We start from the raw sequence: 14,488 nt of genomic DNA on the forward strand, positions 1-14,488 counted from the left end.
TTTCCTTTCCTTTCCTTTCCTTTCCTTTCCTTTCCTTTCCTTTCCTTCCGTTTAAGTTGAATGTCTTATTTCTATTTAGGTCAGACACTTCGTTGAGTACTCGTGGGATGCTCTTTGACCAAAAATCTGTCCGCTATGCAAAGTCCCAAGATTCCGCCAGCATTATCGCTGAGCCGATCTCAGTCCAAAAGATTCCATGCGATGAACTGCACATGCCCTCAAGTTTTTTTTTGGGCAGATATTGCTAAATTATTAAGAGTACACAGCTCGGTAAGATCTTAGGTTCCTTGTAATCTAGCCTCATCTAGCCTATTCCAACGTAACCACTGCGCAGAGCTTTGCCACATTATTTTTAACTGAAACCTTCACTGAATTTGTTTAACAGTGAACACAGAGTTTGCTGAGGCTCTCCAAAATGAACATAGGGCTACTCAAGGGAATACTATCGATGCGCTGGCCTGTTAACCACATGTCGCCGCGCACAACAATCTATGTAGAAGCTGTGGATGTGCAAAAGAGTTGGAATGAATCCAATCCTAGAATGCGCTTCCAAGTTCTGGAACACCAGCATAGACATTGTCCCACTAGCACAGCTGTCTGGGCTGATGACATGGAGGAAATGGTCTGAGGTAGCATTTTCTGGGAATCACAACGGTATTCTCTAGGCTCTCAGCGCCAAAAAGAATGATTCCACGGGAGTTTTTTTTTAGAAAATTTGGTCTTTAAATATATTTGGGTGTCGTAAGTGTAATATTGTCGTATGTCGTAAAGATTTTAACGGCCAGAGAAATGTTTAGAGGACTTGAAACCACCACCAACTATTTTTTAGCGGTGTGGAATTTCATAATAAAACTTTTATGTTAGATTGCGAATTCCTTAAATATAGTTTTAGCCGTTTAAAGTTTATGACATACAACAGTACGACAGTATACAACACCTTGTGAACTCTCTAATTATGTAGGGTATTCTTACACTAAAGTGTTTGATGTTTTTATAATACCAATAATACTTTGCTATCACCACCGAGTACCCAAAGCCGACTCCGTCATAGTATCAACATCAGTTTGGGTATAGCCAGCGTTGAGGGTTCTCTTAAAATACGTTGGGACGTTTCGCAAATCTGTGATATAATTCGTCAGTTGGACAGTAAAAAACGCAATCGATTGGAACGGGCCATGCAACCTGTAAGCAGCCTCAAGTTCTGCATAATTTATTTCTATCCCATCCAGAAAGGTACTCTATTATATTAGGCGACTTCCAAAGACGGCTGTATGTCGGCTGGGAATAATTTAGAATGACATGCCAGGAAACAAAAGAGCGCCGCAGAAGTGCACAATTCAGGCCATGTAAAACAATTGATTACTTCTACAAATCAAATAAATAGCATACAGTCATTTCTAAGTCAGATAACAACATTTATGGAGATAAGAAGAAGGAATAACGAAAAGCTTTATATTCAGACTAAAAAAATGGAATGGAATAGAAACATTTGAGTTTAGACTAAAAAAAAAGAAACCTTAAAGAAGGAAGTAATTTCTTCATTACGCCCATAAAAAATGAGGCACACTTCCTCCAACTAAGCCCGAGGAGAGCAAGCCTAAGTCAGCGGCAAGAACAGATGTAATAAGATTAGTTTTTACTCGTGCTGGCGTAACAGTGGCATGATTGTCTATCGCTGCAGTTATTAGAGTATTACGTAAAAACTGATGACAATGCGGCTATTGGCTTTCACACACACACACACACACACACACACACAAATATATTTATGCAGGCCTCAAGCCAAAGAGGATGATGATGATGAAAATGTTGACGATGCAATTTCAGAGCGGAAGTAGTAAGCACCCAAAGAAGAAAAATCGAAGAAAAGTTAAGAGTAAAGGCGAGAAAGATGGGTAGAGTAAGCCTGAGATGTGTCTATGTACGAGCAAATATGGTCTGCATGCGCGTAAAAGAGTCAAAGCTTACAAAAAAGCAACAAAAAAAATATATACATATGTAAGACAGGTTCTAGATAGGAGATTGCGTCTCGCTGCAGCATGAATGTGGGCGTGTAAGCCCTACAAAGCATGAGCGAGAATTTATGACACCAAGCCAACATGGCGGCTGTTCGTATGGCCTTCTTCCATCCAAATCTCCCAATGCGTGTGGGAGCCCGTTAACTGCTCCAGCTCATCATTGAAATTTTACTCAGTCAGCCACACCAACTGTTGCACACTTAATACCGGCGAAGTGGCTTTGCACTGCGATCAACGGCGACAGATACGCAGCCTCCGCACATCTTCCTTCGGCGACTGCCTCTGCAGCTCCTACACCCGCAATCCAACTGACAACCAGCGCGCTGTGCTCTTCCACTGCAGAGGAGCCTCGTTGATGCATGATTGGCTGGTTAGTCGCCCGTCTGCCTCCTATTTAACTGCCTACGTTTCTGCCTGCATGCCCGTTGTCTCCATGTCCCCTTGGAGGCTGCATATCTGAGGCACATAACAGCGCCAGCAACAACAACATCGAAACACAACAACAATCAGCTGTAAGTAGCACACAGTAGTGCCCTACTTAGCACCCGACACAATGGTGGAACTCGAAATTCCAACTCGACACTCAAGTACCCTCTCGGCTATCTAAGCCGGTTCGTTGCCGCATTGCAAAAGCCGTAGTTGAAAGACGATAGCACCAGATCAGCGTATACACTCGCACGCATGCTAGCGTGCCTAAGGATAATTCACTCATAACGTATAGCCACACACACATACACAGGACTGCACTCGACTGCCTGCTCTTTGCGCCTCTTCGGTGGTAGTGGTGGTGGTTTCTGAATACTTTTCCACTCGACTCGGCTCGTCGTCGACAACTCTCTACCGCTCTCTACTCGACTGAAGTATGCGTGCTTGTGTTTTCTAGTGTTTGTTGTTTTTGTACGCGCAGGACATGAGAAGCCACTTAGCAAAATCGATGGTAAGGAGGACAAAAAAAAACAATTTGGTGAATGGGTTCGTCGTTGCTGTATGACTGAGTGAATGAAGTTGCACGACTTTTGTAGTCAGCTTGCCTGGCTCCGTGGCTGCCTGGCTAGCTGCCTGTTTGGCTCTCGATGGCTGACACGGTCTTCTCAAGTCTATCGCTGTGTAATGGTGGTTGTTGACGGCTTTTGTTTGCTTGTTTGTATGTTGAATGCATTGCCGTTGGTTGGCCTGGGCTGCCTAGCATAGCCTAGCGCGCCCGGACCGGGCTGATGCGTTGGTTGGTTGGTCGACTGGCTGACTGGTTGTGGCTGCTTGGCGTACACGGCTAGTCGTTAGTTGTTGATGACACTTCAGTTTGAAAAGTGTACGCGGTCTCAATTCAAGAAGCCAGTTTCGAAAACTACTCGAACTCAAGAGGACACTATTATCACCTTGAACGCCCACCAATTGAACGCGATGTGTCTAAGCGTGCAGACGTGCTTGATCCGCAAGCTCGAGAAAGCGAATTTGAAAAATTGTGAAATGATTTAGAATTGATTTGAGTTTGAATTAAAGCAAAAAAAAAAATTTAGACCAAGAGCCAAGAGAACGAGGAAAATTAAAGTGTGAAAAACCTATTGGCTATTAGTGGCTAAAGTGATTGAAACTATTGACGCTTCATTCAGGTCCTTAGGACAGTGAAAAATTTTATGCGTCAAAAATTGTTTGACTTTGAATGTGAAAACCCGCTGGTATTCCCTCAATCCACACTTTCTCAGAGACCCTCGAAAAGAAAAATCCCCATAGTTAGTGCGCTTCATTGAACTATCTCTAAAAATTACTCCGCCTCCTGCCGCAGCCGCGTTCTGCAAACAACCATCAAAGTGGCTGAGAAACGCAAACGCACACCGTCGCCCGGATGTCCACCGCGGTCACCACTGAATCGACGTAAATCGCTCGAATCGCTATCGTCGAGTGCCGCCACCCCACCGCCTTCGCCCACGAAACCACGCAACTTACTGCCGTCGGTGCGCCGCAGCTCAAGAACGCCAACACCGCCGACACTACCGCCACCGCCACGCACCTCAACACCCACTCGTGTCGCATCGCCCACGCCGGCGGTCACCGCAAAGGAACGTCTACATTCAGAGAAACGTTCGAGCAGCACCACGGCTTCTACGATCACGCCCACCTCGATCGCTGATCATCTGCGTTTGCCCACAAACGCTGCAGCGGCGGCCGCTTTCAGTTCCTTTCCAGCGCTACACAGCATGAGCAGTTTGATGGTACCATCGGCGGCGGCCCCCTTCTTGCCATGGTCACCGATACTGCTACCACCGTGGGGACATCCACTCCTGCCTGCATTCTATCCGGCGGCTCTGCGTAACGCGTTACCGGGGTAAGCTGATTGAGAGTTTATCGGAATAAAAGCTTCTTAAATAAGAGGATATTTAATCGGGACGGAGAGCTTTGAGGCCGCCTAAGAAGCTTACTAGTAAACATTCTGTGAAGTTCTGTGGTACTCACTAAAATTTGATAAATTTTAAGTTTCTCAATATACTAAATCTATTGGCAACCCTCATAACCACATTATAATCCTTATTAGCTCCAAAAACTGACTTTAGCATTGCGAAAGGACATTGAGAGATTGAGCACCAAAAGCTTTTAATTGTTCTTGTTTAAAAATATTCAGGAAAAATGTTGTTTAAAGATATCTGTTGATCTAGAAAGCGAAATTATAACTCAGCGGCTATTCGCTTGTTTCTTCTAGAACATTGTAAGTACGTATCTTCAAAACATATTCATTTACACTTCTCAATATTTAATGAAGTCTAAATTTTGACACAACTTCCGCTCGCAAACATTTTACTTTATGTCCTTTTTCAAATTTTCCAAAGTGCCAATTACATGTCAATGACTTTCAATTTTCCACACACAAACGCAGACAACTGCAAAAGATCGGACAAAGTGTCAACAAAGCAAGAAGTCAATAAAAAGGCGGAAATCAAGACAATGGCTCTCAAACACGTGAATCCTCTCGTTTTGATACAAGTGTTTCTTCTTTTATTTGTGCTATAAAGTTTTACAATAGCAGCTACCTGTGCGTGAGTAAGGAAGGAAAGTAGGGAAGGTAATGTTTTCTAAGGCAATAAATTAGGCAGCATCATTAATGCTATTTGACAACAAAATTTAGCTATTCACACCTCAAAGAGTATTTCCTGTTTGATTGTGTGATGTTGGAAATATTTCTGCTTTGTTTCCCGCACCAACTTAAAGTTGGCGTTCAGGTGAAGAAATGATGTCTGAACGGTTAAGGAATCGGATATGTTTAGTGATGCTCATTGAGCGTTCATTACTTCATTCATCGACATTCGTCTGCAATTCTCAATGGGCGTAAAACAAATTTGGTACAAGCATTTGCGGTTAAACTCAACTCATGCACCCAAGAAGGAGTTTTGAAGTAGTTAAGGCCTACGACTGCTCCGTGTTTTCAGCCAAGATACCTCTTAGAGCCTCATTACAAAAAAAAAAAAAAAAAAATGTGTCACTTTCATGTGAGTTCACTCGTCTCTTGCCAGTCGTCGAGTATAATTCTCAGCATGCTCAGTGAAGTCAATGGCCCTGGTGACGTAGTGGACCACAACTTCAAATGTTTTAATCGAAGTTAGCAGTCTTGGCCTTCTAGGCAATGTATTACACCCTATAAGCTGAGGCAAATGTTGGTTGCGGTCATGAAATTTTGTCTCGCATTAAAAATTAATTTTGTAATTTTTTTAATAGTTTGAAATATTTTTAACAAATTTTTGGTTTTCGTTGAGGATCTCTGTTTAACGTTTTTTGAAAAGAATTTTTTTTATTAGCTTTTCATGTTCAAAATTTATTTTCTACATTGCTCTAGACAAGCTTCAAAAATAACAAATTTTTTAATAATAATATTTTCTTGGGTAATGTTTTTACTAGGGCTGTGCGATTAATTGATTACTCAAAATTTTAATTAATCATAAAGTAAATAACTCAGTTATTCGATTAATTAGAAATTATGATTACTCAAAAGTTCAGTTACTCGAATAATCAAGATGTTTGATTAACCAAAAAAAAAAATATTTGAGTAATTTGCTTTATGATTAACCAACATTTCGAGTAAAATGAGTAATCAACATTTCATCTCTTTACATATGTATAAGTTGTTAAAGTTCTTTGAAAACAACGTTTCTGTTTTCAAAAATTAAAACGAAAATTTTTTTTTCATATACAGAGTAATTGATTAACCAACTTGCTCGAGTAATCGAATAATCGCACAGCCCTAGTTTTTACTGCTTTTGTAAATTAACCTTATAACAAATTTGTATTTTCTTTAAAAGTTAGATATATTTCATAATTTATTAACTTCAAATCAGTTATTGAACGTACTACATACATAAGTTTTTTAAGAGAAAAATTTAGTTGAAAATATATTTTATTATTTTATTCATTATTAAGGTTCATGGGCGAGAACTTTTCTAAATTTTTCTAATTAAAATTTAAAAAATATAAAATTTTAACCATTTTTCTTATGTCTTTTAATATCGATATTTCGAAATTTTTTATCATCTTCTATTTTTTTACAAATGTAAATTTAAATTTATTTATATATTTCGAGATTTTTTTGTATTCCTTAACATTTTTAAATATTTTTCCCGTCTTTTAAAGTCGTTTTTTATACTTTATTGGCTTTTATTTTGCTTCAACTTTTTATAAATTTTTTTCTTTTTTGAAACCTTTGTTCTTTTTGTTTTTGTCAAATTTTTTTAAAGAAAAAATTCATTCGACTAATATGTTTCCCCCTTTTCGAAAATTGTACTCAAAATTCCACAAATCAAGAAGTGATTCTTTTCGCGCCGAGAAAACATTAGTTAGCTCATTCTATTCACTCCCTGCCGTTAGGTTAACGCAAGCATAAATCCCTCGTGCGAGCAAATCCCTGCTTTAATAAATTAACTTTGATTTAAACTAGTAAATCGTCGGATTATTCACACCTTTGCCGTTTGCGGCCAACAAATCCTTCGCCGGCACACATGCGTTTGAGCTCAGCGTAGGCAGCTCATTGCCTTGCTCGCGACTAAGCCTCGACTAGTTAAGCGGTGCTGGTGGCCTAACCTCAAGTCAGCTTACAGCATGCAAACAATTCGCAAACAAATTTAAGTAAATTTGATTTAAATTTTTTCTAATACCCACAACAATTACCCACAATCTGAATCTGATTAGGTCGAAAACTCGGTTAGTTGCCAGTCTGCTTTCTCGCACAGTTTCCTGGTTGCATACCTGTACCAGCAGACTTTCCGTCTTTTCACATGTTACCTCAGCCTTCTTTGTGTTTCTTCCGCCTTTGTGCCCGTCCGGACGTCTGTGCGCTGCACTAGGCGTTGCAAATGCAAAACATATGTTACTTCCTCATACAAATTGCAGTGCAAATTTTTGGTTTTCCCAAATTGGAGTTTCCCAAAATGCCAGCGCAGGTTAGAAGCCACGGCGACAGCGTAGAGAGGGAAATCCCTGTCTGTCCGTCCGCATGCGCACATGTGTTGCTTCTTTGGCAAGGTTGTTGAATTTCCCACGCCATTACAGGTTCGTAAGAATCTATTATTTCTTCGCAATACACACAAACTAAGCGACGCTTGCATGGCTCTCTATAGTTTAAAGGTCATTTCAGTGGCGGCCAGCAATGTGTTGCTTGATTTGTTTGTGTTTGGGGAATCCCGCATCGGTCAGACAGCCTGTCGCCGTTGCTGGTGCTGTTGCCCAATTGTCTGCGTTTGGCTGTGCAACACCTACCTTTCCGTCCGTCCATCGTTTCTTCTTTCCTGTTCGGTTTGCCAGCTCAAAGCCATATCAGCTTGCATATTCCTGCACCACATCTCGATATTATCGCTTAGCCACTTATTCGTGTAGGTGTCACCTCTTCCATCTCGTGTGTGTTTTATTGTTTCTTCAATTCTCGCCTTCTCTTGTTTGTTTGCGCATTGATTTCATTTGTGCGCACGCGCGCCCGCTCAATAGTCAACTTTTCGGCACACATGTGTTTCACATTTGGCCAGGAATTTCCCAATTTCACCTAAGCCACCTCCGCAGTAGTATGGAAATTCCCTCAACGAAAGCCAGGCTACCACCTTTCGTGGTACTTGCAGCCAGTGCCGCGAATACCTACGAAACAAGTAACTAGAGATCCTTCAGCGTTCAGCCGCCGTAGAGACAATTTAGCGTTTTTTCCCATGCCGCTTCGATAGGAGTGACCGGCAGCGGATTTCGCTTGTTTTTGTTATTTGTTTTAACTATTCGGCAGTGTTATAAAACTATTTATTTACTCGCGGCATAGCTACTTCTATGAAAACTTACCGCCGCTGGGCAAGTACGTGTTTTTCGCGCCTACGCATTTCGGGTATTTCCCGCGGGTGTTAGTGCTCTTGGGGAAATACGCGATTTGAGTTCGAGTACTTGGCGGAAATCTTAAGCCGAGTATAGAAGAATAAATTAGGTAGTTCTTGAAGCTAACGCTAGGCACTTAAGCGCAAGGTAATGTGCGGGAATTCCCAGCGATTTTTAGGCGAAGTTCACTACAAACAAAGCGCGTTTGCGAAAGGTCAAGCATGTGGTCAGTGAGCTCTAATGACTCTGGCTCGCAAATTAAGCTGTGCTCAAGGACCAGCAGAATTTAGACCGGCACATTAGTGGAGTTGGAATTTGACAGGCAGTTGCCTGGGTTTGAGTTTGTGGAAGCTGAGAAGTAGGCATGCAGGAAACTACTGCTAAATCTGGGCAATTTGTTTTAATCAAATAGTAGCTAGCGTTCGAAAGTGGGCTGTTGTTAGCCCTTTTGTTGCTTAAAACTTTCATACTTGTATGGCTGGAATAACAATAATTTAGAAACATTGCTTGGTTTGGAATTGATTTAAGTCCACCTTCTCAAATATTTTTACTCGCTTTGCGCGGATTAACAAAGTTTTAACAGAGTCTTGAAAGCTCGAAGGATTTTTTTCTTCTATCGACCTGAAACCAGTATGCAATGAACGTTTTACAATTTTCAAACACTTGTTTTTGTTGTCATTGTGTCAAGGAATCAAAAACCGCATTTTAAATTGTTTTTAAAAAGTTAATTTCAAGCTGTTTTTAGTTAAAAAAAAATCAAAATTTTACTTTTCATTTTTAAGGTCTAATTGAATGAAAAATTACCTTTAGCTCAAAAACCACCCTCAAAAGTAAAATGTTTGAATTTTTTTCTAAAATCTAAAAGCAGCATGCAATGAACTTATAAAAAAAAATTTAAATGCATTTTTTTTTAGTTTTTACGACCATGGAAAGGGATTGCGTATTGCTAGAACATTTGTACATATTTATGTTTTAAAAAGTTCACTGCATACTGCTTTTAGGTCAAAAATAGGAACAAATTTAAAACCTTCTATTTTTGAAAGTAATTTTTAAGGTCAAGGTAATTTTTTTTTTTTATCCAACGAAACTACTTTTACTGAATTCTGCATTTCAAAAGCTTTAAAATGCCATTACAGTTAATTCGCTATCTCATCTCGCTCTCGAGATATTTGATTTTGTCTATTTTTTCCAAAATTGCGCACTGTGCGACGTGGCTCAGGCTAGTTTCAGCAGGAATTTACTTACTTCAAGGTTTTGAAATTTGTTTAAATCAAAAAATTTGAGTTGGGGGCTAAAATTTATTTCTGAAAATACACAGTGGTATGAATTGAGAATCTAGCGGGACAAAACTATTTGAACAGGTGCGCGTTGAAGAATTTGTACACCACTTCGTATCCACTAGTATATGGGACCCCTGATTACAGATCTTCAGTCAGGTTTTAAAAATCTAATATGGCGGATCCAATATGGTGGACAAAATTTTTCAAAATTAATCGAATTCGCTTGAAACTAGTTACTTGGGGGCTCTTGGGGTTTTGGAGAAACCATTCTGAAAATTGAAAACAATTGTATGGGTGCGGTAAAAGCGCGCAAAAAGAGTATATTTAACCTTAAAGCCAACACGTTACAGAATTCGTTTTTTTTTATAAATTACAAGTCGGAACTCAGCGAAACTATTTAGTTTTTTTTTTTCTGTTTGAAAATGCATTTAAAATAATTTCAAGTTCAACTTTTCACGTAGAATTTACAGAGCTATAAAAAAAACGTTTACTAAATATAAGAATTGATTAAATAATTTTTCTAATACCGATAATCACTTCTCTTCATGAAAAAAAGTGCAGTAGACGCACCGTTACACTTTTAATAGCTTATCGCACAAAAAAAAGTTTATCTGCTACAGCTAAGCTTAATATTTTTTTTATTAGTGAAAGAGATCAAAGAAGAAGCAGCTCGCATGAAAAAAAAATCTACAGCTAAATAGCTCTGCCTACTCATTTCACCCCTTGGCACTAAGTTTGTGATGAGGCAAATTGAATTTTGGTACAGAAAAAAATGTCAAAAATTTCATACATTACACGATCTAAATACAATAAAGTGGTACTTATTTTAACTGTCACTACTGTGCCCCAAAAATGGTGCACAGAAAGAGCTCTTCGCGCTTATGACTGAATGAGAAGAAAAATAGGCAAAATTCATGCTTCGAAAAAATTCGCTCGTAAGCACTGGATTAATAAGGCTTCTTGACAAGACGATTAGATCAAGTACGTGGCAGGACAACGGAGTTAAAGAAATAACAACTCTAGAGGTGTTTTGGTGGGCGTCTCGTGACCATTTTCTGCGCATCTAAACTACGCATAGCTTTGAGGAATTGACAAAATTTATATGTAGGAAATTTTATCTCAATTCCGACTGAAGTGGAAGCTCAACCCGAAGCATCCATCATCAAAAAAAAAAAAAAAAAAAAAACATAGTCTATACATTTTATTCAGTTTGTTCTACATATAGCTAACCCCCATTCTCTCCTCAATTCTTCTCTTCCATATAGTCTCTTCGACGCGAAGGTACCCTCGTCACAACGCTCCTCTGGCTTTCACATATCGGACATACTCAATTTGGATGGCAGCGAACTGAAGAATGGCGTTGTGCCACCACATGCCGCCGCCGCTGGCCATCACAGCGAAACTGATATTAGTCACAGCATCCAGCAACACCAGCCCCATCACGCCAGCCATCTCACCCAACTTCATCCCCACCATCACAACAATAACAATAACACCAGCTTACACAACAACAATAGCAATAGTAATGGTGATGCACACAGTGCACATTTAACGCCACCAGCGTCAGTATTAAGCGGCGCAGGTTCTAATACGTTAACGGTACCCAACGATGATCAGACAACTCAACACTCTGCCGGTACTACACCCACACCAGTGGTAACTGGTGGTGGTAACATATTGAACGGCACCGATGGCAATGGTGGCCAACCGAGCGCCGCTTCGGTAGCGGCAAATGCACAAGCCACCGCACATCTCATCGCTAGTCATCACAATGCCGTTGCTGCAGCAGCAGCCGCCGCAGCGGGTCAATATTTGCCAAAGAACTTTTCCAGTTTCAGTGATGAGCTGTCGTCGTATCATCAGATGACGCATACGGTGTTGGCGCATCCGGCGCGTAGCGCTTGGATTAAGGAAAATGAGCTTTATGGTGAGTAGAGAGAAATTTATTTAAATTTTTTGCGCTTTTGAAGAAAGGGAGAATTGCGTCAGCGTTTAGCGTAGATCGTCAAGCGCAGCTCATAAATAAAAATAAAAAATTTTTTGGACATGGCTAAGCTACGTTACGTAAGTTCCCTTTTTTTAGGGAATGCTATAATTATCGACTGTTTCTCTAATCGGTTACAAAAGGTTACAAATCTTCTACCTTAAAGAAACACATTAGAATTCGAATTCTTTTCTAATAGTTATCTAACCTATGTATGTAAATGTTGAGTCTTCGGATTCGAAGATACTGTCAGACTTGTCTCAAATCATCTCGTGTAGCTTTCGCTGAAGCGAAGATCTCTCATCTGCATTTTCGGTGTTCGGTGTGCGCTTCTGACCTACCAACTAATTAGTACCGAAAAGCTTATGTATTTTGGAACGATTTCCTTCATACCTTGTCAAATTTGGTTCGGAGACAAACCGGTAATTTTTCGAGTTCCACAATACATCATACTCAAACACCAACAACGAAAATGAGAGTACCGAAAAGCTCTTTCCACAGAGTTAAGATTTTTGAAAGCTCGCGAGTGGTAAAAGCATTTTTGGGAGCAGATTTCTCAATTACTCTGGTTCGCGGACAAAACTTTTCTCTTTCAACATGTTCGCTTGGAACCGCCACTACAATGAGTCCTATTACAAAAACTATTGCCTTTCTTCTTGATTTACGATGTAACCTAGCCTAAGCGGTTCTGGCCAGTCGTTTCTTTCCTGTGCCAAACGAAGCCGAGTTCTTCTCCACCTGGTGTTTCCAGAGGAGTCCTTACTCATCCTCTGTTACTAGCAACGACATCTACGTTGTATATTTTCAAAACTGGAGCCTTTCTGTTCATTCGTACCACAAGGCCGAGCCAGCGAAGCTGCAGTATTTTAATCTGCCGCACTATGTCGACATCGTCGCTTTCATTGTCCAACGTACAAAAACTATTAATTAAGTTTATTTAGCGCTATTATATCTCCGTCGCCCTGGCAACATAACCTCACTTTTCTAATGACTTAATAACTGCAAAAGGTAGCCAAGGGTATAAGGGGTTAAAGCACAGCTGCAGAAATTCTCAAAACACTGAAGAGGCGCACCTTCATATGGGCCAACAAGTAACGGGAGTGCGTGACTATTTTGAAAAATAAAAAATTGTAAAGAACTTAGCGAGAAAAAAAAGAAATAGAAGACTTGAGTGTCAAGCATTTAGCAAAATATGCCTAATCCTGAAGTGTAAAACAGCAAAAAAGGGGCGAGTGACAAGGGACGAGAGACGTGAAGGCAGCAAACAAATATGATTAGACAAATTTGTGTACGAAATTTGAAAAGCAATTTCATAAATACATACTGGGCAAAACAAAAAAAAAAAAGAGGCAGATGCCGCAAACGCTTCGAGGGTGCATCGCCACCACCACCACCACCACACTTTTGCATTTGTTGAGGCGCGAACACGAACGCGCAGGATACTCACAAAGCCCACATATCCTTGCTCCGTTCATGCGCGGCGTGTGTATGCGTGTGTCTACGTTGACGTTGAACATCTGCCTCTTGTTAAGATTGCCTTGAATCGATATGGTGTTAAATAAAAATAACTTTTTAACTTACAATTAATGACAAGCACAAACCTACCAAAAACCCAGTCAACGGACGACCAACCAACCATTCCACAGACTACCAACAAAAACAACACCAACACTTAACCCATCAAATAAATGCAAGCAGAGGAAGTATCTGGCGTGGTGTATGCGAAATGTAACTAATTGTATTTGATGGTCAGTGTTGTTGTTGTTTTTGTTTTCGGTTTCGGTTTGTACGACACACTCACGGGTGCTGCTATATATAGGTGGCTTGGATGGTCCGTTGTCCATACATATTTATGTAGTAATGTTGGTGGTTGTTTGTGCGCGCTGAGCAAACACACAATCAAAGGTTAACATGGAAAATTTGTCGACAATTTTACGGCTGGGCATTGTTGTAACCATACCTTTGGTTGCGGCAACACCCCAATATATTCCTCATACAAAGTACATACGTATATACGCTTAGAACTGCTTGTAAGTGAAATTAATGTGCGATTTCGACAAGCCAAAAAGTCGAAACCAGCGTACGCCCATTTGAGGTGAGCGTGAACTGGCACTTTCGTTGGGTTTGGATGCATACTGTGCTCGGTTAGGCGGGCTAAGCTAAGTTACTCGAGCTTAAATAGGTCTATTGTAGTGTCCCTGAGTTAGTTCGTTAATTCCTAGTCCCTAATTGTCCTTAAAACCGATTGATCTTTTGACGAATCCTGCCAAGCTCTTTATAAGGCTTTCAAATGAAATGCCTTCTTCGAAGCTTTGAACATGCGCAGAGAAGAAACGCATCCCAATCGCGTCGCTTGCTGAGAAAATAAATCGCAATATCACGCCGAAGCCTAGAGTAGTCTATTTCTCGTCAAGTTATCTTAGAATTAGTAAGACTCAGCATAGTATGGTTTGAAGGCGTCGATATGCCGTTTATTTCTTAGAATAATTCTCATAAGACTTATCGCGGTCGCAGGTCGAAAACACGTTTTTACGACCCGCCACAAGCCGACCTTCAGCATGACATCTCAATGTGCCCAGCGGGATTGCAAAAGCGATGACGCCAAGCGCTACAGTTTTTCCTACGCTACTCTTCCGTGTTCTATTACATCTTATCCTTCTATACAACCCCAACCAACTCTATCCTAAACTGTTTTAATTATTTGAAGCCTATCGCATTCTTTCTTACCTTATCCTATCCTATCCTTTCCTATCCTATCCTATTTTATCCTATCTTATCCTATCTTATCCTATCCTATCCTATCTTATCCTATACTCCAATCCTATATATACCCCAAACCAATACTCCAATCCAATATTCCAAACCAATACTCCAATCCA

The 14,488-nt window shown here is 40.3% G+C and overlaps 1 protein-coding gene across 1 annotated transcript in view; it reads left to right on the plus strand.

The window, feature by feature from the left end:
* Positions 1 to 14,488, plus strand: part of LOC118748468 (homeobox protein vnd) — a 40,984-nt gene that overhangs the window by 23,262 nt on the left and 3,234 nt on the right. The window contains exon 2 of the mRNA XM_036482926.1: positions 10,891 to 11,552. Coding sequence (XP_036338819.1) covers positions 10,891 to 11,552 — 662 coding nt within the window. The remainder of the gene's footprint in view (positions 1 to 10,890; positions 11,553 to 14,488) is intronic.

The sequence above is a fragment of the Rhagoletis pomonella genome, unplaced genomic scaffold (genome assembly GCF_013731165.1).
Source record: "Rhagoletis pomonella isolate Grant_MI unplaced genomic scaffold, Rhpom_1.0 Rhpom_scaffold_00013, whole genome shotgun sequence".
Classification (NCBI taxonomy): Eukaryota; Metazoa; Arthropoda; class Insecta; order Diptera; family Tephritidae; genus Rhagoletis; species Rhagoletis pomonella.